Genomic DNA, 27,907 nt, shown 5'->3' on the forward strand with positions numbered 1-27,907 from the left:
TATCAGCAACATGTTTGCAGGGTGATTATTCCTCTTTGTGTGTGTTTCTTAACACGTTATTGTTATTGCAGCCCAGCTGATTATATTTTATAAAGAGTGGCTTGCCACAGCCTGGTGCAAGGCTTGGGGAAGTGCACGTAGTCTTTGTAGCTTATCAAAGTGAGTCCGAGCCTCTTTTTTATTGAAAAAACTTCATGCTCAAATGAAAAATTGGCATTTATTTTACTCTCTCTTAACTTTTAAGATTGCAACCTTCAGTTCCCTCCAGTAATCATCACCCACGGGAGCAGTGATGCTTGAAGTGTTTAACTGTTGATTGCTTTTCCTGCACGCTAGTTCTGCTCATAAAATCTCTTATTTTTTGTGGTCGGGAGCAGGCTTTCGGGCCTCTTACAGTCGAACAAAACAGTTAAACATATATTGCTCGAGAGAGTAATATTTGGATAATAATGTGCCACGAGGTAGTGTCGTGTGGTGCTACATATTGTGTGCAGCAGTTGACCTTTGCTACAGATAAGAAACACGTCTCCTTATTAGAGCACACTCTATGGCACCTCTATAAAGGGAAAGCTCTTTTTTAGTGAGGTGCTGTGAAGATTTTATTGTCACGAGTTGGGGATGATGATGATACTCGTGAGTTTACAAAGCCTGAAGTGAATTGTGTCGCTCTTGGGAAATGCGCAGCAATAACAAATCCACGCCGTGGTTGTGGTTGTGGTTTGGGCTGCTCATTTGGGTGCTTGGTCTTTTTTTGGGTCTGCCTGTGTCCCCTTTGTGTGTGCTGTACTCACACAGTGACATACCCTTACCATGGAAAATTTAACACAGGGACATGAATAAATTTAAATGGATTAAATATCCATTAAAGTGGATAAAATTGCCACGGTGTTGTTTTGCCACCTTCATATAGAAACAGATTTCATACTGTTGCAGAATGATCTTTTTCTTTAGAAATTAGAAATACTTTATTGTATTTTACGTAGTTTTAATACAGATTAATATAACACGAAGTCCTGGATCAGCAGTAGTTGCAGACCAGTGGTGATATTAAGACATGGTACCACCTGGTGTTGTTGGCCATGGTGGTCTTTGACCTGCCTGCTCGTAAACACCTGAGCGAGCGGAGTCTAGCTCATCCTCATTAATGAATGTTTTGGGAGGAGTAATGAGACAGAGTTCAAGTGATGCTACATGCAACCTAAAATAATTTGTGATCCGAATTTACATTATGAGGTTTGAAATCAAGTGTTGATATGCTGATCATGCGTGTGTGGATGTGTGGGGTTTTGCTCAGTTCAGGCTGAGCAGATTTATTTGACTCTTGTGGTTGGATTAGTTTGTTTCCTTTCTTGCTTAGTGGTTGGACAGAGTTATATACATCCAACATGATTGTTCTTCCTCTTGTAACTTGCCAAAGTAGGAACTGGTTTGGATCAGTGCAAGACCAAGAAATTATTTCAATAATATATATATCATATATGTACATTACATAGATGCAGTATATTCCATGTGGATAAAACTGCACCTTTCAGAGCTTTCTCTTTTTCTCTTATATATCTTATATTTCTAATATAACACTGTAGTAACTATATTTTCTACACCATAAAGGCATGCATTTCCATTTTGTAAGTGTAAAATTTGTATCATTGTCATCCATATGGCTGTTTATTTTAATATTTAAAGCCTACATCCTAGTATTTAGTAAAAACTGTTCTTTAAGCTGCAGGGTTAAAAATGTGCATCCTAAATTTGGGTAATTCCAGCATGTGGTTCCCTTTGCAGCTGCGAGGACCAGCTGTGTGTAAGGTACATTTGTATAATAATATGTTGGTGTACTTTGTATTTTAATTTTTTTTTTTTTAAGGGAGGGGAATTCTATAAACACGCAGTGATTTGGGATAATAACATTCGATGAATATCATTTTAAATAAAAGTATTGAACCTAATTGTGCCTGTCAGGGTGGACAGCAGTCTCATTCCGTTGATGACTTGCTCTTCAAGGCGTTCAGAGCATTAACAGTCCCAGCGGGTCACATCAGAGGCCCTCCTAGCTTATCAGCCAACAGCAAGGAGTGGTACTTGAGGAAAACTGTAAAAATAGGGGCATTAGACAGGGATGCCATTTTACCTTCGAACAGGCAATGAAGTGGGGCTTTCCTGAGCCAAACACTGTATTTTTGCTCATAATCCTTTGATGGACTTCTCTTACAGTACCTTGTAATTGGCTTTTGAACCCAGCTGTGCTTATGATACCCCCAGTATCCTCTAGCAGTGAGTTCCAGCTTTTCATTAGGTGTTATCTGGAAAAGGCTTGAATTATGTTTTTGGTTGTAAACCTACTGCTAGAAGACTTCATTGGCTGTCTCTCTGAATAATTGCTCCTTATGCCATTGATGATTTCGTACATCTGCCACATGTTTACTTGCAATTGTCTTTCTCTAGGCTGAAGAGATCTAGTCTAGTTCATGCAACGTCCTCAGAGGCTGAAGACCTCAGCAATTAGTTCACCAGTCTAATTAGGATTCAGAACCAGGAAATCTTTCTGATCCACATCCCAATTTCATCGTGGTGTAAGTCCCAGCCCAACAGAGGGTTTAAGAATGTGCATAACTTTGCACATGCAAATGTGGAATTACTCACTGCGTGCAGTTACGCTTGTATTTATGTGCTTTGCCAGATTTGGGATCGTAAATTCTCTGTTAATCTTAGAGATGCTCTTTCCTCCCTGAATGCAATAAATGTGTTGTTGCATTACGAGGAATGGTTTCCACTTTGCTTATGATAAAAGCTGAACCGCTCTCCTACCAACATACCAGGTGGTTCACCAGGTGGGAAACATTCACTGGGAAAAAATAAAAAAAAATTAAAAAAGACCTACAAAGGTCAATAGTGCTATCTGCCAGGCTTCTGTGTTAAACCAGGTTTTTGTCAACATATTGAACTTGACTTAGCGCACTCTAGACATAATTAAACGTCTGCCTCCAAGCGGTGCGTGTGCGTGAATATACTGGGATGTGTCTTTCCGCCTCTTCTCATCTCCATCCCTAAATTTCAGAGGTCAGGACGTTGGGAACAGATTTTAATTTGCTTCCGAGGGAGACGAAATAAATGAGAGAATGACAAACATTTGCCGAAGTTTTTGTCGGGGCTGGGATTGTGGAGTCTAAAAATACCACGGGCAATATTAACACTGGAGCTGATCCCTCGTAGCACAAGAGATGCGTGTGTCAACAGGCAGAGGGGGGTTGTGCTCAGACTTGGGCAGAAGTCATTTTTTTAGCATTACTGTGCACTTTTAGTGTTCTCACTTGTAACAAAACAGGAACGACTGCGGCTCTCTTCCACCAGAGATTTGTTAGGAAAATTCTTTTCTTTTACAGCTTTTGGAGAAGTCACACTATGTAGTCAAGTGTAAATAAAAGCAAGAATCAACTCTGCAGTACTTGATCTTTTGCTGGCAGCACTTCCCACATGGTAATTTTGAGGGCTCTGTGTAGGCACAGTTTGATTATGGACTGCTTCGCAACGTCGGTTGTAGATACTCCGAAATCAGATCGTGGTATTGCTTCCAAGTGATCTTTAGAAGAACAGAACCATTTGGTTTGTGCTTTACACGTTTCGTAATGCACTCGCAAGTCATCACCTACTTAATGTGCGAAGACAATTTTTAAAAATAATTTAATATAAAGAGTAAATTAATTTAAAAGCTAAAAATACTGGTGCAGCAGTAAGGATCTTCATTACCATATGCCCTTTTGTGTTTTTTTTTCCCCCTGTTCTCTGTTTTGCAACTATTTTCTGTACTGTAAACAAGTCCTGTGAATTCAGCGAGCAGTGATTCTGTGGAAGCAGCTCCTTTTTGGATGAGGTAATCTTAAAAAAGAATAAACCCCCAGCACCACCTTTTTGTGTCTTGGTGGAAAATACCCCCTGTCTTGCCGCTGTTCCAGACTTGTCGCTTCCACCTCGTCTCTGACCCGACCTTCTCCCTAGGTCTTCTCAGCTAGGCGTACCTTTTGCTCTTGCTGACTCTTTATGCAAAACATACAAAACATGGCCTTCCTTGTCCATCTGCTCAGCTAAATCCCTCGCAGCTCGTGGTATCAGTTATTGCAACATACGTTTTATTCCCCATGGCCATGAGAAGGGAAATCTTGCCTTGACGGAGTCAGCTGAGAGCAGTGCTGTAAATGGTTTGCCTCCCCAATATTCCCATCATCTCCCTTCATCGTCCACTGGCTTCCCTTCACCTGCATCACTTACAAGTCACACATCTTCCCTTTTGAAGCCCTTTATGGCCCATATCTGCTTTGCTATCGCTTCCAGTCCCCATTTGCTTTCTCTCTGAAGCGCTGCTGACACTACCTTCCACCCCCAGCTCACCCCTTTTACCAAACAAGCATCTGCTTTCACTGTTTCTCATTATAAAAAGAAAATTTCAATAGATGTAGGCAAAGATAATTGATTAACTTCCCCCAAATCCCTTTAAGATTCCTCTTGGTTGCTCATAAAGCACGTGAAAACAGTCAGGCTGTTGCTGTGCCTACTGCGAGGGCACTGCCTCAGTTTCCTTTTGTTTCACCATCTTTCTGCATCGATTTATTGCTTCTTATCTTTCTGGGCATTATAAGCAGGTTGAGGAAAGACACATCTTTTTTTTTTTTTTCCTTGCTTTGCGTGCTACCAGTGCAGGTGGGGTCTGATGGTGGTGTGGCTCCTACAGCTGAAAGGAGCAAATAAAGCAGCTCGGGACCTTGGCTCCAGTCCTTCACCGTGCTGCCGTGTTGGGTCTAAGAGGTAATGTGCTCCTTTTTGGGGATTGATTTTGAAGCTGACACTTCCCTGGGTGACACCTGGCATGACTGGGAGAGCAGCACGTGCTGGGGACAGTCCCCTTTTTGTAGCTCGGACACACACACGTGCTGAGCTGCTGGTTTGGAGGGGACAAATTTACATTTAGGGGTGCAGGCTGGGCTGTGCTGCCTGGCCTCGGACCCAGAGCATCATCTCTGCTTCTTTCACCGAGCACAAGGTAGCTGTAGATGCCAAGGGTTACACGGAGAAGAACAGATGCTTCTGATAAGTGTCAGCATTTTAATGAGGAATAAAATTAAGCCCTGGATACTTCTGGCCATCTAATGGCAGAGGTTTTTGTAATCCATGCTGGTTTTTTGTTGCCTTTTTTTTTTTCTTCTTTCTATATTTTATGACAATTGCCTGAAGTCCTGATCTGGTGGGATTATGCCAGATACCTGCACAGTTGGAAACTCATCAGCGATTCAGATTCCTTCACTCAGAATGTCAGTTTTATCACAAAACTTACCATGGTGATTTCAGATTTCCTCTTTAGTAGACATTTTGTTTGAATGCTGTGAAGGGGCTCCTTTCTTGGAGCCCCCAGGAATACAATAAGCTATGCTCTTTGAGACAGGCTAGATGAGTACAAAGTTCCTCTCATTAAATTTTCTCTTCATGCCTTCGCATAGAATATTTCTTTATAAAGCTCTCTCTTATTTTCTTTTGTGTCTTCATCCCATTACCTTTATGAGATTGTGGTGCATCAGCTTGATGGAAAAGGTGGGCGCGCGGCTCCCTCCGAGGTTTATTCGGGCACGCAGAAATATTTGCTGGCATGCAAGGTGCTCAAGGAGCAGCTGGGAAAGCGAAAGCAGATCAAGTAATTGTAAACTTAATAAAAACACGTTAATAAAAGCATGCCGGGTGGTGCGCGGCGCAGCTCGGGCTGCTGCTCATATTGACTTTGGAGAAGAAAGGCATTTTAAATTTCGCGTGTGTTGATTCAGTAAAGTAGTTATTGAGTTGCGCTGAATGGAGATGGGCCTCGGTCAGGCTTTCCTGTCAGTCCTTGTTGACTACTACAGTATATATTTTTCCCATTGCTTTCTTCAGTTTAGTCATGAAGTTCCCAAGTAATTAAAAAAAAAAAAAAAAGGGTTGGATGCTTTCCCTGCCACATATCTCAAAATAAAGCTCTCAGGACACAGGGAAGGAACCTCGTGCTTGAATAGGGTCAGCTCTCACCAGATCAGGTTGGTTTATCCATTCAGCCTTTAAAATCTTTGTGTTTCCCCAGCAGATTCCTCCTAACGACTGTTTTTTGCGCTGTTTCCCTTTTCTGACAAGCTTCTTCTCCAGCCGTGCCCCACCAGACCTTTAAATGTGTCTGTAAAATTACCCTTATTTACAGGAACATTAGCGAGGTTATCTTTTAGGGAGATGTTTCATTTCCCTTTTGAGGAGTTTCCTTGCCGGTGGCTGCCTCTGACTGTCCGTCTGGGAGTCCTGTCATCCATCACCAACCAGAAATCAATCGCAAACCCTCTGCTGGGTTTACCATAATGTGTGCTGCAACCTCCTTTCCTGAGCGGGAGATCCTGCCCTGCGTGCTTTATGGCCATCTAATGGTAGATAGTAATCTCATTTAGCGTTTTCCCCAAAGTGCAAATAGTGCATTAGGGGAGCATAACAAGCACAGCAGATCAATACGGAGCCGGTGCTCTCCTTGAAGAGATTAATCCAAGAAAATGGACTTGGTTGACTTCAAGGAAATGGCCCCGTTTGCATTGACCAGCGCTGGGGCTGGCTTGTGGTGGTGGGCTGAGAGCACGTTTGGAAAATTCACTGGTGAGAAGCTGTAGGATGTGAAGAAATCGTGGTGAGGCAGGAGACGACACGTCTGCCCGAGCTCCGGTGCTGTCGGCAAGGCGAAGTGTCCATTGAAGCATTCAGATAAGGAATAATATGTGTCTTTGAATGGCTAATGGCACGGCTCAGGGAAACAAGCCATCCACAAAGATCCTTGCCACGGGTTAGCGACCCCCCCAGATGGCTTATTTGAAGAATTTACATTTACAAAATTTATGTAGCCAGTATACAGAAGCCCGTTTCCTTCTCTCTTCACATTTAAGACACACTCAACGAAGTCACTTTAAAAACACTTGTGAATAAAGGCACTGCTAGGTTTGCTGTGTGAGGGTTTCGCCAGCTCCTGCTCTATTGTACTGGATTATCAATCCAGACCAGGGTCTCAGGCATTTGAAACGAGTGCTGGTTTAGTTGGACCTAAATCATCAGAGCTGAGTCATACAGCTACAAAGAGCGGACGAGATGCTTCAGCCTTTACTTTTATCCCATCCAGCCCCAGCCCTTGCTGTAGTCAGCCAGTGTACAGCATTTTATGGCCGTACATTTTGATGCCTAACACGCTCTTGAAACGCTTGCTGATATCAGCAGAGGGGGGATTAAGGGAAAATCCTCATCCGTAAGAGTCTACAGAAGTTTGAACTTTCAGATCATAAAGTGGGGAAGCACCAGGGACTGCATTTAAATTCTGCTTCGGGTATTTCACAGATGTACGGTAATGAATGAAAAGAGGAAGAGGGCTGTTTTCTATAGGTATGGATTGTAAAATCAAGGCGACTTAACAGGTCTTTTTTGGTACTACATCTTGAGTGATTGCCCAGAAGTCAGCTCCCCCAAGGAACCGCATCGTGCTTCATGTTTCGCCTTCTCGCCGTAGTAAAGCAGAGATCTGTCTTGGCCAATCAGCAAAACAAGAAGGAACAGAGGATTCATCTGAGGATGCTGTGGCTGATGAGGCTCGTTCTTTTTACGACCTTATTGAACTAAAAATAATGTGGATGTTAGAACAGCCATTGTCGGGCTTTCCCGGTAGGGTAAATGGGAAAGTGTATGAAGTATACAGTTCACACACATAAAACAAATGGTAGTTTTAAAATTATATGAACCTTCAGTGTTTTTTTTTATAAAGTTTTATGGCTCTTTTTCTACTGCTAAAATGGTTTATTTTTGCTGTGAAAGGGCTATAACAGTAACTAGATTTTGAATACCTTAAAAGATGTTTATAAAGCAAACGTCCAATTAACTTGAAATTACAGTGGACCTTTCATCTCTCTAACACTCTGCCACCCACTTGCTTTTGAATCAGGAAAGTATTGTATTCCCATTTAAATTCTGTGCCACTATCAGTGTAGATAACATTACATAGATTAATGCAAATGACAAGATTTTTGTCCAAAAGAGGGTTTATTTTGCAGAACAGACGAAAGGAGTTTCCATTCCGTTGTGTATTGCATCAGCCAAAAAGATGACAAGAGTAATTAATCCATACAGTAAGGAAAATAGACAAAATTCCTAAATAACTTGCACATCTGGCGTCAGGGTTACAATTGAGGTGATGGGTAGAAGAAGGGAAGGAGGATGCGCCAAAAATAGAGGCTATCATCAGATCAGCAAAAGCAGATTGTGTAATTTGCTGATGCTAGCAAGTTTTCTGCATTCTCTAGGTCAGCCCAATGGGTGCTTTCTGCCTTATGCAGTAGCAATATTTAATAAGTAGCAAGACTATATGGTCCTAGGACTATACAACAATGAAGTTTAATGCGTCCTGCAGTTCTGTGGCTGTTTTTGTGACTGCAGCCTTCCTTTGTAACTTTAAAGTGTTTTCCTTCACATCCATTATTTAAAGTTGCATCTTTCCTGAAACGTTTTTGAGAAGGAAATCAAAATGTTCTTTCTTCTTTCCCCAGGCGATACGAGTCTCATCCAGTCTGCGCAGATCTGCAGGGTAAAATTCTGCAGTGTTACCAGCAGCATGCTCAGGAGACCCTCAGCTGCTCTGCACTGGCTAGCCAATACCTGCATTGTGTCAATCATGCCAAACAGGTGGGTGTACAAATATTGCAACTGAAATAATCATGGAATAAAGAGAAGAAGACTGTTGGATTACCCAATTAGTCCCTCTTACATGCTAAAGCATTACGGTTCACTGTATGTTGGGACTCACAAGCTTCATGGAGTCCACTTTCAATTTATTTAAGTGATAGGGTTTCCATCTCTTCCCTTGGGAAACTTGGTTAATGTACAACCTGTCACTGTTGGCAGATGTTGCCTGGTATCTGCAGTTTTAGCAGTAAGACAAGGGGATTTAACTAAGTGGTACTATTTGCCATAAATATGGCCACTTTCAGTAACAGGTGAATGGATGCCTCAAACTAGATTGCTCACCGGTTGGAGTCTTCATTTCTTTTATGTACTCAGAGTCTAATACTGCCATTTACCTGGGCTTTTCCCCTTGCCATCCAATTTGCTATGGCATGGGTTGTTACTTCAGATTATAAACTTTTATTCTTTATTAGTGCAGCTAAAGGGAAATGACAGTACTGCATAAATGTTTCAGTTAAAAGAAGCTACAAGTTCTAAACGTGATTCTTTTTCATCACCTTAAATCAAATACAGTGAAGTATATGTTGATCTCAACTGTGTTCTTAGCCAGTTGGAGATGTGCTTGTAGGCCGTATATATAGTATATATAAAGGTGCTTAAATAAGTCTGTTGATCTTTATTTCTGCTAAAGTCTGAGTTAATCTCTGAACATGTGAAAACACATGCTCTAATTTGTTAGCAGGGACTGAGCAAGAACGTTTAGTACTTGATAATGTCAGTCATCACTAGAGTTAGTCCTGCCCGTACAGAAGAGCAGTAAGACCTTGACAATAATCATTCTCTGAGACCTTTGTGCACTTTTGCTGGTGCAGTCCTGCCCTGGCACTGCTGAAGATCTTTATGGAGTCAGTGCTGCTTGTGGTTTAGCACTGTGTAAATTTTGTGGGAGGTTACAGTTGCATGGCAGTGCTACAGCGGTTTCTGCAGGCCACAGCATTCAACACGTTTGTGGGGTGCTATTATTATAATTATTTGTTTATACAGTTAGTGGGCTCCTTTCTGAATAGGCTGGAAGACAGACGCAGCCAGCAGCTGTAGTGTCCTTGTTCACTGAAAGAGCCGTGGTGCAGGACCAGGATGATTTGTGGGGCTGTCAGGGCAGCTCTGAAATCTCTTTGTGATATTAAACGTTGTTATCATCAGTGAAAACTTTGCCTGAAGAGGGTTCATGTGATGAAATTTAAAAATAAATGAGATCAACCTCTTCCTTTCAAAATTACCTCCTTCATTACACCCCTCGGTGTTTCTCCTGCCCACTTTTAATGCTCCTGTGCTCCTTCATTTCCTTTAAAACCCTACAGCCTACCAGGATCCCTGCTCATGAAATTTTTTTCCTGATGGCAGAGCCTGAGGTTCTTTTAAAATGCCCCATGCTCAGACATCCAAGCATGAGAAGTGCAGTAAGTTTTGTCCAGGTGCCTTCTGTGGACACAGGACAAGTTTTGCCTGTCCCCCTTTTTCCCTAAACTATACAGTTTTCCATGGCTTTTTGAACTGTGTTTTTTTTTTTCTTTGAATTGTTTGCTACTATTTTATTTAATTCCATTCTCTTCCTACTATAACGAGCAAGAATTGGTGTTCGCATTTATTTTTTTTTTTTAAGATTTCTTTTAGTATGATTTTTGTATTCCAAAATCCAGTTTGAAGTTACTAGACAGAGGATGTTTTGAGAAATTTTAGAAAAAAAAGGCTAGTGAATAATATTAGGTCATTATGTAGTCAACATCACTATGGCTTGCATCATCTGAAATGCTAATTTACTGTATTTATAATTCTACATTATTTTTAACAGTAACTACAAAATTTATCCTAATTATTCATATTTAAGCTATAACTAAAGTTAGTATCTGATAGTAATTTCTTCAGAAGACTATGATGAGGATGAATTAATTCATGTTCAGAAGGTGCAGGAAAAGGAAATTGCATAAATATGAGCATTAGGTTTCTGAACCCTTTTTAAACACCTTTTTTGTTGAAGATCTTCAACCAAGCCTGTCAAGTAGTTAAAAGTGTTTCCTAAATGCTTCTTATTCTCTTTCACACATGCTTCAAGATGAGAATTCAGAGAGGTTTCTCTCTTATGATAACAGAGAAAGAGAAGCCTTTTATGATGGAAATATTTGCAAGCAGGAACGATTGTTTTTCATAATGAACATCAGTCCTCTAGAGCTCATCCTCCATGTGTTGCAGCTGTAAATGTAATTATTTTTACTCGCTGATTGCCTGGAAGTCCAGACAAACAGTGACTTTGAAATAATTGCTAAACGCTGCTATAAAATACTGCAAAATTACCTACTGTGTGTGCTTGCTTGGAAGACAGAAGAGCAGGATAAATAGTAGATTCAGAAATGAAAAAGTTAACTGACACCGGCTACAAGAAACAAACAAAGAAGAAAATTTGCTAGAGGGAATAGACCAAGATATTGAAAACCAAATAAGTTAACTAATCCGATTTCCTGGCGGTGAGTCTGGGCACTTGTGCTCAGGCTGAGCACACTCTGTGCTTTTCATAAATTGAATTTATTGACTCCTCTTTATTTCCTATCTTGCTTATAATTATCTCACCCTCTCTTCTGTATGCTCCTTATTTCTCATCCTGTCTGTAATCTCATGTCTCTATCTGTCCTTTTCTCCCCTTGTTAGAAAGGCCCAGAGAGCTGTTAATTCAGAGGAGTTTGACACATCGTTGTATCTTCAGTTTAAATCTTTTCCCAAAGTCAGGGGAAGCTCGTGAGATAAATTAAGCTCTATTATTAATGTTTGTATTTTATTATAATAGAAACAGAGAGAAAAACTACTTAATGGAGCCATTAAAGGGAAGATATTAGGATTGTCTGTGCCATGGATTTGTGTTCCCAGTGCTGACGTATCTCCAGCAATGCCATTTCTTTACAAAAAAATGACATTTTTATTGCTGGTCCTAATGTACCACGCACTGATGTGGACAAGGTGGCTGTTGAAATACCCATTATTTTTTTCTAGTCTACAGGGAGTCCTAATTCCTACACGGAAACACAGCAATATTATAGTGTAATGAAGTCTATGCAATAGTTTCCTGCTAGACCACTGAATATCACTGGGATGCAAGTCTCTGCAGGTGAGGTTCGAAAGTATTTCAAAGAAAGGTGCTGACAGCTGCTGGTGTCTGACAGCCTGGCTCCTAAATGCTGCCCTTCAGCCTCTCCAGCCTCTTTGTGCCCATTATTGTGAATTGGAGGGTAGAGTGGTCCTCAATGATGCATCCTGGTCAGCACAAAACCATCTTGTTTAGCCTCATTCTCCAGGTGCCATCTCTCAGTCTAATGGAAAAACGTGTAAAATTAATGTAGCTGGAAACACTTTGGGCTGAAACACAATAAAGAGACGTTGTCTTTTAACACTATTTAACACCACCTTGACTGAAGAAAGTTCATTATGGAAGGGTCGGATCAGGTTCCCTTCATGCCTACATCGGTGTCATGGAGAAAACACAAGGAAAAAATGCTAAATACATGAAGTGACTGTCTAAGTGATGATAAATTACAAGAGTCAGTAAAGAACGTTAAAAAAAATACAGACAAAAACAAACAAAGCCCTGGTACCCTCCCACTTTTCTGCAGATGAAATTTTGTGGGCAGAAATCTGCATGTGATGAACAAATACCTGCAATTGCTTTCCTTAGGACATTAAGTGAAAAAAAAAAAGTAACAGAATTTTGCTCAGATCTTTTGGGAATTTCCCGTGATAATTTATGCAGTGTTAAATTTACGCAAAGTTAATATTCAGCCCAGCAATGGCTTTGAGCAAGTTTCTGTGGTACAACTGCAAAAGGAGACTTCCCGATGAAATAGCCTGCGCCAGTTCTACCGAAATCTCTGTGGGGATACTGTCGAGTGAGAGCAGAGATTGTGTTAACCTGTAAAAGTTTCCCTTATCTTTGTTTATGAAAGCAACTAGGGAGTGTAAAACTGATTCTGTTTATTTCATCAGCACGTACCTCTCTACCATGAGCTGTAGAGAACATTTGTGATCACGAGGACATTTTCCATCTTTTCATGTGCTCACTGTCCTGCTCCTTGCTATGCATCTTCATCCTCCTTGCAGGATCACTGCTTGAGTGGTTCTCCAGATAATTTTTAGAAAGATTGTGAGAATTTGGTTAAAGACATAAATGACAACAGGTTTCCGTTCCCTTTATTTTTAGTTTTCCTGAGCCCTAACTCTTTGTCTGACAGTACAAGCCTGCAAGAGAATATGCCCAGTGTGGCCAGGTACTGACCACGTATTTGAATCACCTGTTGGTAGGTCTCCTGTAAGACTTCAAGGTTCACATCTGGGCCTGCTCCTGACATAAGCCCAAAAAATTGTCAAATCCCTTGCTATTATTTGTTACAAGGAGACTCATAATTACCAGCTTTCCCATTTTCTGGATTTTGGAGGGAAGAACAATAAATTGCCTTGGTCAACATCGTAGTCCACCAGTGAGTGTAGGTGGTCTCCAGCACGCTAGAGCCTGTTTTCTGTTCATTATACTGATTTAGATAAGTAGTACCCGTACATGTGCTTGTTTCTACGGCCCCTTTATTCATGAATCATGGCAGTAGGAAGTTCTTGGTAGAGCCCAACATACTGTCCTTGCAAGTCTGCATTTTTCTGGGAGACTCTGAATAGAGTCGAGACCTCTGTGGCAGAGCTCTCTGGTGTGGCAGTAGAAATAATTCTTGGAGGACTTGACAGATCTATACTTTTAGCTCTTGGTGGCCTGACTGTGCACAGGAGGTGAATAATGAAGTGCAAGTGCAGTGCGACATGTTCAGACTATCAAGATTTCGATGATGACTTGGAATATAGGAAGAAGGTAGGTAGGGGAGATACTTATTGCTGTATGGCTTCAGGATATATTTCCTCGAGTATGTAACTGCTGGGAACAGGATTTATCTTATTGTAAGGTCAGATGTTTTAATTTCCTTAATAGCCATAGCATGACTAGAGCTATGATAGCATTAAGATGGATGAATAGGAATTGTTCCTGCAGCTCTCCAGCCCTCCAGATGTCTGGATTGTTGAGTCTTCAGATAGCTTCATTCTGCCTCTGTGATGATGTGTGTGTTGACAGTGTTTCCTTTTCTATATTTTAATTGAAAATATTGCAAATCCTAGGAAGGAATTGTAGCCAAACTTCAGTGTGTCTCTGGAATAATTTTGATTTATTGAAATATGTTTTTTCCCCTCTCTTTCCCTCCCCCAACTGTTTTCTTAGCAGAGCATGCTTGGGAGAGGAGGATAAAGGCATTGTCCAAATCAAGCACAAGACCATCAACTCTAATTTCAGCAGAAGAGCATTTTTTCCCAAGAATGATATGACAGCCCATTTACAGGGCAGACCAATAAAGAGAAGAACTGGAAGAGCCATTTCAAGAGCAGCAGCCATCACGGCTCAATCAGTGTGACCATTTGAAAAGCCAAGACCTATATCTTATTACATCAGAAATCTTACATCCGAGGATACTGTTCAGTCTTAGTAAAATCCACTTATTGGTGATTGAAGGAAGGAAAAGAAAAGAACCTCTCACTGACCTTAGAAAGGGGAAATATCCTTCAAATGCTGCTATTTCATTGAATCTCCTCAAAAATTTCTCACTGTCAAAGGCGTGGGTATGTAACACTTGCTGTGCCGGGATGTGGCAGCACTTTGTGAGCAAGCCAGCTGCCTCTTCTCACTGCACAGCCTGCGTTCGTTGCTTACACGAAGTGTTTCCTACAATGGATGATGACGTAAATTTTCCTTTAACTTATTTCACAAATTATGTAATTAAATTAAGTCTCTCTTCAGGCCTTCTGCTGGAATGGTAATGATCCAACACTTGAGATGTAACATGGCCTTTATTTACATGGAATGATGCTGTTGTGCTCCTCACTCCTATCAAGTACTGACGAATATGCCTCGCTCTGTACCAACAATAAATGTATTTTATGAACAAGATTAATGTCTCAGTCTGTCTCTCTTTCCACTTCTTGGAGGCTGATGGTGTTCCCTCTGCTGTGCTGTCACGTTTTTCCAGCAGATGTTATTGCTGAGGCTTTACAGCATAGACTTTTACGCATAACCAGCCTTGGTTTGGGGAACAGTACTTACACATAACTGCTTTCCATCGCAGCAACCTAAAAGGATCCCGCGTGATATAGCATGTTGTGATTCATGCACCGCCAGAGTTTCCTTTCTCAGAAAGGATTTGGGAATGAAAGGGCACGTAGCTTCATGCAAGTAATATCATTTGAGTTAAATCATGTAATCCATATGTCTATAATGTGGGGGTTAATTCCATTTAACCGTTTCTGTTCAGATAACCACTGCAGAATTCGTCTTTCAAACAGTCTTAGGGAAGGACTTTTACACAGTTGTCCTAGTGTCAAATGAGCAATGTGTTGAGAGCCTTCTGCTGTCTGTTTACCTGCTCTGTTTCCCTAATGGGCTACGTTTGAACCGCATCACACTGTACAACTGTGAGTGCACCTGCAGATCTCATTTGTATTCAAAATACTGCCAACATCTCTCCTGTCGTAATTATTGAGATGCTTTGTGAGTACTCTTTAATTAAGGTTTTTTGTTTTTGTTTTTAATGCTACAACAAAAATAAAAAATAATAAAAGAAAAAAATGAGCTAGGCTTTTTTACATGCAAGGGAACAGTAATAGCACGAGGTAAGGGAAATCCTGGCATTCGGTGTCAGGTGCCAGGTAAACTGCTTGAGAGAAATAATAGGGACATAAGCGACATGTTTACATGGTGACTTGCTGTAGTGTTTACAAATCAGCTAACTCACAAATTCTCCTTTATAATGTTCTCTTTTGTAACAGAGAGCCAAGAAGCTGGCAGATCCGTCCTTGCCAGACTTCGAATTGGCAGCAAACTCCAGCATAGAGGAAAAGCAGACGTTTTTAAGGCCAGATGATTCTGTAAAATCAGGAGAAGAGCTATGTCGGGAAGGTCTCTGTTATTGCCAAATGTTTATTGGTTTCCCATCCTGACAGCCTTGAGCAATGGGAGTCAGTCTTGCTTGCTTTCTTCCAACTGTGTTTCAGGCTTCATTTGAGATGATGTGTTCTTTAAACATCTTCTGTATCATCAGTCGTGTCATCTCTGCCGTGTTTTGCTTGAGCTTGGAGCATGCTGATTGCCGCAAATGGAGCGTAGACTTCAAAACAGTCCACTTGGTGGGCAACTTTTGCCTTTAAAGCAGAGCAGTGGTTCTGAATGTTTCTTCTGGAGTGAGCATCCTTATCCCTTCGTCAGTCTTCGGCTGCTTCCTTCCTCCCTTCACCCCGCTTGCTGGTGTAGAGCTCAAGTAGGACAAACTTCATTGAAACCAGAGCTGAGAGGTGATGTTGGACGCTTCTGTTCGAGGAAATAGTAGGTCTGTGTGGGATAGAAACACGTTCCACCTTTTGGATTAATGATATGAAAAAGAAAACAAGGTTCATAAGCAGGAGGAGTGTGCAGCATACTGCTTCTGGTACTGGAGGGAAGGAGGAAAACTTGGTCTGTTGTGGACACTATTCCTACGGGCAAGACTTACCTGGTAGCTGCATTTCAAAATTAAAAAACGTGAAAGTTATCTTTTATTATTATTATTTATTTTTTACAGAGTGGCAGCCTGTGGGGAGCTCTCCCTCCTCCTCAGAAATCACCACACCAAAGATTGCCCACTGCCAAACAGATTTTCAGCTCAACCTAATGGAACCTGATCTCAGAAGGGCTGATAGGAATGGCACTGTGTGGGGAGGACAGATGGAGGTATTTATGCTCTCTGTCCATGGTGGAGAAAAACTTCAGCTAATCCTGTTGGTCATTTATGAGCTCTGATCAGTTCTCCCCAAAGGGGAATTTCACCTGGGGTTTTAAATGGACAAGCAGGATTGTAATAGCTAAAACAAAGCTTTTCCTGGTTCCTTGCTCCGTTTCTGTGGAACAAATCACAAGTCTTTTGACAGTATCAAAATAATCACTGTCCAATTCCCGTGTAATTTAGCAGTGTTCGACTCCTTCACATACTCCTTCCTTTCCTCAGGAGTCGTGTGTCTGAGGCAGATCCCAGAACCTAGCAAAGTTGGTTGTTTGAGGGTTTTTGGTTTTGCTTTTAACCTCTTAAGCTACTCCCACGTTACAATTTTAAATGGTTATTTGGAACTAGCTTTAATAGGCAAATGACTAAGGGGTGGGATAAATTTTACAGCTCCGACTGAAAAGTGCTCTGTTCGGTTTTAGATCCTGTGCTCTTTTGGAGAGAGCCTAGAGGGGTGATGGGAGTCTCAGGTGGGCTCCATCTGATGGATTTCGTGGCATCTCTCAAGCTGAAGCCTACTGGAGAAGAGACCCTTTAGGGATCAGGTCTTGGCTTTATTGATTTATTTTTTTTTCCCCTTGTCATGCACACAAACATACCTGTGCGTGAAATTCGGAAATCTGCCCCATCCACCTGGCGTCTTCCCTGTTGGATCTCTAAAACCGACAGCTCCTGGTGCTGAGAGCCCCAGCTGAAGCCCTGAGTCTCTGTCACTCTGTCAGCCCGTGGTGCTCAAGGAAACTATTTACCACTGCGAAGTTTGCCGGCTGGCACAATTCCGTCTCCGGCTGGCGTTTTGTCACATACGCTAATGATCATTCACAGAACAGCTTCTGGGGGTTAGTTCTCCTACCCCTTGGTTCAGTCTGAGTGATATTTATACCTCCTACATTGTCTGAATTGCTGATGGGAGAGGGAGGCCTTCCCTCTCCTACCCTTTTTGTGTTTCTTTCCAAAAAAAGCCAGAAATTCTAGTCGGTGTTCTTCTCTGCGAGGTCTTCCCTCCACCTGTGAATGTTGCTCAGGTTTGGGCAAGGCAAACTGATTATTTCTTGTGTTTCCCGTATGCAACTTGCTGTTCTGTTAGTGCCTTGAGATGGAAAGCCCAGCTCAGCTTTCCATCACAGGAGGTGCCAGCAAGAGATGGAGCAGGGCAAGCCTCGCATCCCACATGGCAGGACACGAAGGAGGGAGCCCAAATTCATTTGCCCCGTGAGCCAAATCTCATTTTCAGGACCCAGGGAGCAAAAGGCATTCGTCCCGTGCCAGCTGGTGACGAATCTCCCTTAAAAGAGCCGGGGGCTGGTTTTAGGGCTCAGCACCCCGTGCCACGCTGCAGTTCGGCAGAGCCCTGACGCAACCAGACCCGGGCTCTTGAGACCCGAGGGGATCCAAGGGGGTGCTGAGCCCACAGCACGGTGCTGAGGGCATTCCCCCTGGGAAAATCATGCACAGCAAAGGTGCTGCGATGCAAACCTACAGGAGCCAGCATCCGACCCTCCCTGAGGACGGGGAGAGGTCCTGAGCGTGGGGTGGGGGGGACCCAGACCTCCAGGCGCTGTGCCAGGGCTCCTCCGCAGGAACGGCAGCTCCCCGCGAACAAAGACGCTGGGTAATTAGAGAGGTAATTAGTTGGGTAATTACTAAGGTAATTAGTTTGATTCTCTCTCAAGCCAGTAGCTGCTGGGAAGAGGAGCGCGCGCAGCCCCTGTGCTGCAGGGAGCACCTTGGATGGCCGCGCTGCAGCAAGTCCTGGGGGCAGCCCAGCTCTGTCTGATGTAGGAACTGGATGGTCTGGAGGAAAAATAACCCTAAATGCTTTTGGGATTCCTTTCAATGAAATCCACAAGTCTTTGGGCCACGGTCAGGAGAGGACCCAGGGCAGCAGATGTAAGTGCAGGAGCGATGGGACATTGACTGCAGGGATTTCGCGCACTGCCGAGCTGCTGGAGGCACCTTTGGGGTAACTTTTTGCTGCTCCTGGGAAATGAGGATTGTTCCACCCCTCGTATAAGATCCTACACATCCCATTGCCTGTGGGCTGCCTTACTGGAGGCACTTCTACCGGCTTAGGGTGCAAGTCAGTGGCAGGAGCTGAGTCTTTTCTGCTCAGCTGTCACCTGAAACCTCAATAATTTTTTGAGCACCCTATACAGGAAGATCCCTCCCTCCTTGGCAGGTCCCGAGGGCGGCTGGGGGCAGAGCAGCTGTCCCCATGACCCCCTGCCCACCTCCGACTGCCAGTGCTCATTTGGGAGGTGGGCTCGGTTTTGGGATCAAATTCCCAAAAACCCTGCAAGCTCAGCAGGCTCAACTTCGTGCTAATCTGGTGCTTGCATAAAAATAGCAGAGCTGGAAGGGGACTTGGAAAATGTTAGAGCCCACTGCTCCGCTATTCTGTAAAACCTGATCTCGAGGAGTTGGTCTCACGTTCCCCCAAAACCAGGTCCTTTTCCCTTTGCAGAGCTGTTCGGAGGTTTGTTCGGGTGGTTGCAGCAGAGGGATTTAGCTCTGCAGGGGGATTAGTGGGAGAAATGTGGTGGGGGGTCAAGGAGATGAGCTGCTGAAGACCCGTTAATGGACAGGAACCTTTTTTGCCAGGCTGCCCCTGAAAATTTACTGGATCTCCCCCCCATTTCTCGTGTCAAACGGGGAGGATTTTTTTTCCCCTCTCAGTTTTAATATTATTAACACTTGGGCTGTTTTGAAAAGGTCAAAGCCAGCTTGAATGTCTTCTAATGTCTCTTCTTAAAAACAAGCAAACAAGAAATCTATATTCCACCGTAGCCTCCTGTAAATAGCAGGGCCTGATGCTTTGTAAAAGGGGTGAGGAGCCGGGGAGTGGGGTCTGGCTGATAACGAGGGAGGTGGGAAGGGTCTCCAGAGCTTAAGGTTCCCGGAATCAAGCAAACAAATAGAAATCTCTGCATTTGCCTGAAAAATGCGGGATCCACATCCAGCTCCAGGAGCACAGAAAAGGCAAAAGGAGCAGGGTGTGCACAGATTTTGTGGTTTTGCACCTTACACACCGATCCCTTCTGTGCAAAAGGCTGCAGAAGTGCTGGGCACAGGGCACGGGAGCTGTGGCCAGAGCAGATAGGTGGAAATACATCAACTCGGTGGGCAATGTCCTTCATCCTTTAGCACAACGTGGGAGGGAAATCTCCCAGCAGCTGCTCCTTGGTCCCAGTTTGCCATCCCAGAGGAGCAGCGAGGGAGCAATGCAGCAAATGTGTACACATTATTTGTTCCTACAGGTTTGGGGAGAAAGCAGCAGAAGAGAGGAGGCGGGGGGAGAAGGCAGGGTGTCAACAGCGAGAGAATATTAAATAGCCTCCAGTAAAACGAGAGGTGGTTGAGGACCCACTCCAGGCTCTCCGAATGGGTAATGTGCGGCTGCTGCTAACGTTACGGTAAGCAGAGAGTGTTCTGGGATCTGCCTATCGACCCGGGCACGCTGCCTTCGTGGCACGGAGTCTAGCGAAATCATTCACTCCCCGCACGGCGCCTTTTCCTTCAATGGAGAGTGCGCCCATTAGGGAGCCTGGAGAGCAGCGGCGTTATGAATCACTACCGAGTCTCGCCTTGTAATTTTTTTTTTTTATTTTATTTTTTTTTCCTCTTTAAATGGAAGCTTTTTAGTCTGACGTCGTGGCACTTTTGGGGGTTTAGAACGAAGCTGATTGCTGCTGCTGCTGCAGCTTGGTCTGCTGTTACCAAGAAACCAAATATCACAATAAAGCTGCGAGTATCAGCCCGCGGTGACTCAGGGCTCCCCGGAGAGGCAGTGCCTCTTGCTGTGCCGTGTTTCCTCCTACCTGGTGTCAGCTAGTGGTCTTGCATGTCCTCTTCCTCATGCTTTTAGCTAGGTTTGAGGCTCCTCTGGGTCCGATAAGACCCAGTGCACAAGGTGAGGTGGTGGGCATCAAGGCAAGGAGGCCAGAAGATGTTCTCACTCACCTTGCTTCCCCAGGACACCATGGGCTGAACCAACCTGAGCATTATTTTTGGGCCATGCACAGGATGCCAAGAACTCCACGTCAGGGTCTGTGGTTTCTATTTTGAGTATTACTGGGTGTATTGTTCAGCCTTTCCATGCCTTTATTTCCCCTGTCTGGCCGAAATAACTACGTTAGGCTGGGAAATGCTCTGTAGACAGGGGGGCAGAGGATGTGTGGGCACACAGTTTTTAATCTGTCCACCAAGAACGGTCTCTTTCTTTCTTGCGTTTTGCTTCGGACAAGCAGAATTAAGAGACTGTGTCAAATGTGGCCCGTGGACATGAGATGTGTGGTCCCCATCTCCTCCCCAGGACACTGTGCTTTCCAACCCGTGGTGTCCTGGGCAGGAAATGGGGACCACACACCTCATGCCGACAGGCTTGGCAGGTGTGAAACAGCAACGCCTGAATAACCACTTTCTCCCACGTGATTTGAAAATATCAAAATAGGAAAAAAAAACAGTTCTCAAAAAAAAAAAAAAAAAATCACTGCTTAAAAAAAAATCAGTTCTCAAAAAAAAATCAGTTCACCATCCCGAATACCCTGTGGCACCAGGTGCTACTCATTTTGTTTCCCAGACCTCAGCCTGTACAAGGCTTGCTCAATACTGTGAGGTGTTGAGGGCAGGCAAGCCACCCTCCCAGGAAAGACCCAAAAAATGTCTATGGGAAATTCATGTCTGTCAAGCGGAGCCAACCATTTATTAAATGTTTAATGCGGTGGATATTTTTCATAGTTTTTCTTTTTTTGGAGGGTGATGCCCAGCATCTTAAAATGCCGATCACGACTTCCCGACACGGTGCCCTCGGGGTATCTCCAGCCCCTCCATGCTCTTCCCCCAATGCTCACTCCTTGCCTCTGCCTCCGGTCCCTGAGTGATCCCTTCCCCCAGACAGGAGTTACTCGCCACTGATTTACGGGATTACCCAGACATTTGTTTTGCCCAGGTCTATCTCAGCTCTCTCTGGGGAAGGCTCATTTCCTCCTGCTCGCAGGAGAGGAGGGGGAAGGAGAGGGCTCTGGGCTCCCAGGCAGCCTCAAAGCGGGCTCCTTCATTTTTTAAATTGGGTTGTGCTTGGAGGTTAATAATTTTGGCTCTGATCCTCCTTAAAAGGGGTGATTAATCCCCTGCACACACAGGAGGCGCACGAACGGAAAATGCCAACATGGTACCGGGCATTTTTCCCCCCTGTAATGAGAGCTATTCATAACCCAGCTTCCTCTAAAGATCCCAGTTACCGTGCAGAAGACAGCATTGTTCATAAAAAACAATTCAAAGGTATTTTGTTCCCCCCGGTTCCTGGTGGGGAAAAAGTCTTCAGAGAAAAGTAATTGTTGGCTTAAAACTTCAGCCTGCATTCAGCAGCAATCCATCACCTCCACGTGTGTTTTGAAGCTCCGGTTACTCAATATTCAGGCTGGGAATACTCGGTAGGAAAGAACAGAGTAGGGGCAGCATGAAATATTGCCAGCAAAATTCTCTGTAACCTGCTTTCATTTCATGCCCTTCTCCTTGCTGAGACTCAGTGGAGGGGAAAGCAACAAGCCCAAATCCTTTTTTTTTTTTATGTTCCTGTCCTAGGAAAAGCAATATGAACGTGGTGATGTGGGAACCCGCTGCTGGCTTCCCAGTGCCTCCCCTGATGCCAAAATATCTCACATCCCTGCAGTGTTTGTGATTTCACAGCAAGGACCAAAATGGCCTTGATGTTACCACAGGAAACACGGAGGAGCTGTTTTGGAGGGGAAAGAGTTCTTCATTCCCAGCCTTTGGGGATAATCCCATTTCTGTGCACTGCCTTTGGGGCCATTGCTAAGGGGCAGCACTAAGACGTTTATACAAAATGTATTAGTTAAGTATGTAATTACCAGTGCTGCTGGTCCCAGCTGGCCTGTCCCAGGGCTATCCCAGCCCTGTGTCCTGGTCACCCAGGACCCGTTAGGGTGAAGATTTCTGATGCTCCTGGAGGCATCTGCCAAAGTTTGGTGCAGGGTGTGTGATGCAGAGAGCGCGATGCCTGCTTGGGAAGAGGGCTATGGAAAGGAGGAGGAGAGTTGGTTCCCTAACCTTGACCATTATTTTTGCTCCATAACTTAAAAAATAATAATAAAAAAAATGCTGTAAACCATGATGTTTTCCCATCTTGCAACTTACAGTAGGAGCTGGTCATGATCCTTCTAGGGACACAAGGGCAACCAACCCCTTGACCTCTCCTCTTCACCAAAGGGAAAGGATCATGATTCTTAACCACAAAACATTTCTCTTTTTTTTTTTTATTTTTTTATTTTTTTTTTTTTTCTTTCTTTACCTCCATTAGTCAAATTAGAGGAGACCTGTGACCCATCTGCTCTGGTCCCTTTTTCCAGACAGGGCTCATTTTAGCAGTGTTGAGTATCTGGGAGTCCAGCATCCACCAGCTTCCAGTCCATGGGAATTTGTGTCTCTCTCTTCTTGATGGAAGAGGACGTTTTATCCAGAGGGTGCTCCAGCCCACCTGCTGTGGGCACCCATTTCGGATAGGTACAAACTGCCTGTGACTGTTCTCCCTCTTCCTATTGATTTTGGGGGGAGCCTGAATGATCTCTTATGCAGGTTAGGGGAATCCCACCCCAATACAGTTGCCAAAACCCTTTCAGAAGCAGCAGTAACACAATCTCAGGAGGGTCAGAAGTGACTGCAGCAGTCTTCAAGGTAAGAGGTCCTGTGCTGGACCATTCCTGGGCCATTCAATTTGCTGCAGGCTGACAAAAAAAGTGCTGCACTCCCCCTGCCAAGGCAGGGTTACCCCTCGGACCTCTGCTACTGGCACCTTGGTCCAGGATAAATTAAGGTCTGAGTGATACTTGGCTAATCCTGCACTGTGGTTAGGACTGATCCCAATCCTGCTTAAATTGGTGGGCACCTGCAGAGTTTCCTCTACATTACAGGGAGTTGCTGGAGATGCGGGGAAGTGAGGCTCAGCATGGGGATAGCAGCAAAGGGGATGGAGCAAGGCTCCATAGAGTTTAGAGTTTTGTGTTTCCTCTGTCCCGACAGCATTTCTCTGATAGATTTTTTGTTTTTTCAAGTCCATACAAAGCAGCCGATAAGGAGAGCAGAGGTCCATCAGACCCCACCTGGGCCACTCATAACAGGGACCATGGTCCCCAGCCCAGGCAGTGGGAGCAGAGAGATTTCCAACCCATGCCCTGAGCACACTCACAGCTCTTAAACAAGCCCAGTCTGTAGTTTCAGCTGACCATCAATGTCCTCGGAAAGTGTAAATAGAAAAGTGACTGACAGCGTCTTTGTCCCCGTGTCTAAGAAATCTCCCACTAAAATAGGCTCGGAAAGGAGCCAACTGAAAGTGAAATGCTAAAGAAGGAAGCACAAAGATTGCTGGTACTTAATATAAATTTACATCATAAAGGCCATTTCAGGCTCCAGTGTCTCAGAGACATGCCTTCATTTGGGACTGACTTCAGTTTCATGTTAATTTGCTGTAGTTAAAGCTACCTAAGTGGATGTGCAATGCCAAGCCTTTCATTTCTCGATGATAATTTCTAAAAGCTATTATTGATCCATTTGGTTTGAAAGCTTGCTGCAGCTCGAGGAAGCCAGGGAGATGTCTGCTCTGCAGCACAGATGAGACATAAGTGGTTTCTAAAACAATTTTGACCTTTCTTAGCCACGGCGGGTGTGAGGATAACAAGGGCAAATCTTCAGATTTCAGACCCATTTTGGGTTGGAGGCTTCACATTGCCTAAAAGTTGAGGAAGGCTGCTTGGTCCTGGAGTTACCGCTGCTGTTCAGTGAGAGAAAGCACATACGTGGGCACACACACGTGTACACAGCACTCCTTAAACTCTGCCTCGCTCCTGTTTGCTGCTTTCCATCCCACGGGGAAAAAGCATACCAGGTCCTCACTAAGCAGAAAAGGCTTTTTTATTTATTTGCCTATTTTTCTGTGTGTGGAGAAAGTTTGAAATCTGTTTCTCTGCTTCCTTACCTATATATATATGTAATTTTTTTCTGGGTCTGGAGAGACATGGAGATAAATGACTTGCTGCCTGAAAGCAAAGGAGAACTCAAAGTCCTTGGAAGAGGGTGATGGGGTGGAGGGGGAATGAGTTGGAGGAAGGTAATGAGTTGGAGAGGGTGATGAGTTGGAGGAAGAAGCAGCATTGACCCCAGGGCTCCCAGCTATCAGTGTTAAGAGGGGGTGTCACATCCATAAAACAAAGTTATCTTGATGTTTTCCTTTCCTGGGCAGTCTCTGTATTTGTGTCTGTGTCTCTGCTGTCTCAGTAGCTGGGTGTGAGCACAATAGCTGATGGTGATGGTACCTGGGGGTTTCTGGGCAACCTGCCCTCAAAACAAGCAGGTTTGTAATAATCTTTACAAGAAAAAATACGAAATGAGAGGCCTTCTTCTGGGTAAGGTTGTTCTCTGAGCCCTCTGTTAACAGCAGCACAAGAGCTGGGTTCAATGGCTCTTGAAGCAACAACCATGGGTAGAAGGAGCAGAGATGGGCAGTGGCTGGGCAGTGACCTCTCTCGTCTCCATCTCACATTTTTGGCTGGGCTGGCCATGTTTTGTGGAAAAAAAAGGAGGGAGAAAAGGAGAATTTGGTGGTCTTGTAAGTGTTTTTCAGTCACAGCCTTGTATTGCCACCGCCACTCCTCTCACCTCTGCCAGGAGGCTGTGGTGCAGCCTCCACCAGCTCATCACTTGGTGGCCCATTGGGTTGGGGATATTTGGTTGGGAAAGATGCTGGGGAGGTAAAAGCCATGAAGCCACGCGAGCCAAAGGGCTGTATGACTTCAGAGGTGGCCAACAGAAGCCTTGAGGGGTTGATCCCATCTCTGGCTGCCACGTGTGGCAATTCACACCCCTTCGAGCCAAACCTCAGCATCCCATGAGAGCCACCCCCAAAACACGGCTGCTGGGACAGGCATTGAGGTGCCCAAGCACAGCCAGAGGAAGCTGGAACCATTCTTCTCCACTCTTGGTTTCAAATGTAGAAATGACATTGGATCCATATGACTGGAAAAATCCAAATCCATTGGATCCAGACCTCCAGAATAATAACCTCTTTGTTTAGATCCCCAGGGAATGGCATGCATGGGGGTGCAGGACCACTTACACCCACGTAAGGTGTCCAGCTCTGCTTTTCCTGCTGGCTGAGCAGGGGTTGGCATCGCCGGCTCTGCTGCAACCTGAGCCAGGTAATTGATCGATCATCTGTGGCATAAAGCTGGCCCGTAAATCTGAGTTATAGGGTGGATCACAGCACGGCGTGATTGAGCAGGCTGTCACTTGGGGCATTATAGCGGTTTATGTCTAGTAATATCTTGTAGAATAAAGATAAAATCCGACATAACATCCTGAATTATCATCTGATCGAGAGCTGGAGTCTTGGCTGGATTCAGGCTGGCCTGCGATGATGTCCGCACCGTTACTATTGGCCATAATTAGCTCCCTTGCTGGCAGTCTGAGGAACGAGGCTGAGCATTGAATTTGCTTTAGATACTCGACTGCTCTTCCGCCTCCAGCAGCAGGAGCAAGGCGAGCAGACAGGGACGTTTCCAGCCTTGTGGTGCTGGTAACTACAAGCCCTCTCACCAGGATTAAATAGCAACAACAAAAGTTTTGCTCGGCTCTTTGTGATGGAAAGGAAGGAACAAAGCAGTGCTTCTTACACCCCCACAAATTGTTTATTGGATTAGATTGATGCTTCTGGGAACAACCTGTTTGCATATGAGCTAAATTCTAGTCTTGCTAAACATCTTCATTAATTAACTCCATCTGGCTCGCCTGCGTTTAGATATAAAAGATATATTGCTTTGATCATTTGCTGTTTACATATTTCTTGCAGTTTGGTAAAACACAGCAGCAAACACACAATAAATACTGTGCAGAACAAAACAAACACAAAAAATGAAACATGTTGAGGAGACTGCCAAACACCTACAAAGCACGAATCCTGCTCAAGTCTGGGTTCAGGGTCCCTCAAGGACTCCTGGTTATTACTCTAAACCCTTGTGCATGCTTTAAGGTGGGTTTTGCCATCTCGAGGCATTTCTGAAGCACCTCCAAGAGCCGATGGGGCTGCCCCAGGAATCCTTTCCCTGCAGACCCCATCCCGCAAGGACTTTTGTTAGTGGGGTGAAGTGGTGGAGGGGAGAATGTGAATGTGGGATCTGAACCCTGCATCCATCCTTCCTGCACCACCTTCCTGGGAGACAGAAAAGGGGGATTTGGGCTGCTGCCTCTGATGGACCTTGGGGTTTGGGGTCTTTTTTATGGCCATGTTGGCGGTGGCATGAGCATGGGGTGGGCAGAAGGGACCGATGGCCCTCAGATGGGCACCGTGATGGGAAAATGCATGAGGACAGATGACATGGATTTACATGATGCCGTGTAAAGAAAGACATTTTTATCTGAGTATTTTATCAGTATTTTAGGGGTACCGCTTGCCTTGCTGTCTCCCATGCTCTGGCTGACCTGAGCCACCTGACTCCAGGAGCAGGTACCCCCTGCTGGGTGACGCCAGACTAAATGACCACAGGGAGGTTTATTATGAATTTTCATCATTTGGAAGCATCCCTACCTGGTGCCCTGCCACCTCCTGCCTCCCAGGATGGCCTTGCAGGCTCTCAGCAGGCTGCTGGGATGGGAGATGGGAGAGGTAGGACACGGCCTCAGCCCCTTCTGCGCACTCCCCTATCACCCCATCTACCCTGCTGGGGGCTGCTGGACAGCTCTCTCACCCCACAGATGTCCCCTGGTCCTCGATCATCCTGCTTCCTTGGCAATTCCTGCACCCCAGTCCTCCCTGGGCACACTTGCTGAATTTTTTTCCATGTGCTGGCTTGGTCCCTGAGCCACTCTCAGCCCTGCAGGTGGACAGAGCCATCTCCTCCACCCACAGCCATGGGCAAAATGCCCACAGGACCTCTTGCTTTCCCTCCACCCATCTTCTCCCCAGTGCCCTTCCTCTCATCTGTGTGTGTTGTGCATGTTCTGCAGGAAAACATGGCTCATAGGGGATTTCTGAGTTTGGCAGTGGGCAAAGATTTAATGAATGTACCTCTCAGAGGCAGGTATTTTCTTCCCAGTATTGCTAAGAGACTAAATGGACTGTACAAATGCATCAAGCACTAAAGATGGGAAGGTTTTGGCTTGGTTGGGTGTGCAGAAGGGACAGGCAAGGAGGATTTATTCTAGCTCTTCCCAAGCAGTACTGAGGGTGAGCAAGGCTTTGCCATCAGCTGGGAGCTGTGCAGCCTCCACCCAACCTCTGCTCAGAGCAGTAGGATGGCTCTCAAGGACCA

The 27,907-nt window shown here is 44.6% G+C and overlaps 1 protein-coding gene across 2 annotated transcripts in view; it reads left to right on the forward strand.

The window, feature by feature from the left end:
• CHCHD3 (coiled-coil-helix-coiled-coil-helix domain containing 3) overlaps positions 1 to 14,728 on the forward strand; it is a 148,227-nt gene extending 133,499 nt beyond the window's left edge. Inside the window, exons 7-8 of one of the 2 annotated variants that reach the window (XM_032200014.1) lie at positions 8,571 to 8,706; positions 14,006 to 14,728. In XM_032200014.1, coding sequence (XP_032055905.1) covers positions 8,571 to 8,706; positions 14,006 to 14,032 — 163 coding nt within the window. In that variant the 3' untranslated portion in view covers positions 14,033 to 14,728. The remainder of the gene's footprint in view (positions 1 to 8,570; positions 8,707 to 14,005) is intronic. The other variant, XM_032200024.1, reaches the window with a different exon arrangement.
• Positions 14,729 to 27,907: the final 13,179 nt, after the last annotated feature.

The sequence above is a fragment of the Aythya fuligula genome, chromosome 1 (assembly GCF_009819795.1).
Source record: "Aythya fuligula isolate bAytFul2 chromosome 1, bAytFul2.pri, whole genome shotgun sequence".
NCBI lineage: Eukaryota > Metazoa > Chordata > Aves > Anseriformes > Anatidae > Aythya > Aythya fuligula.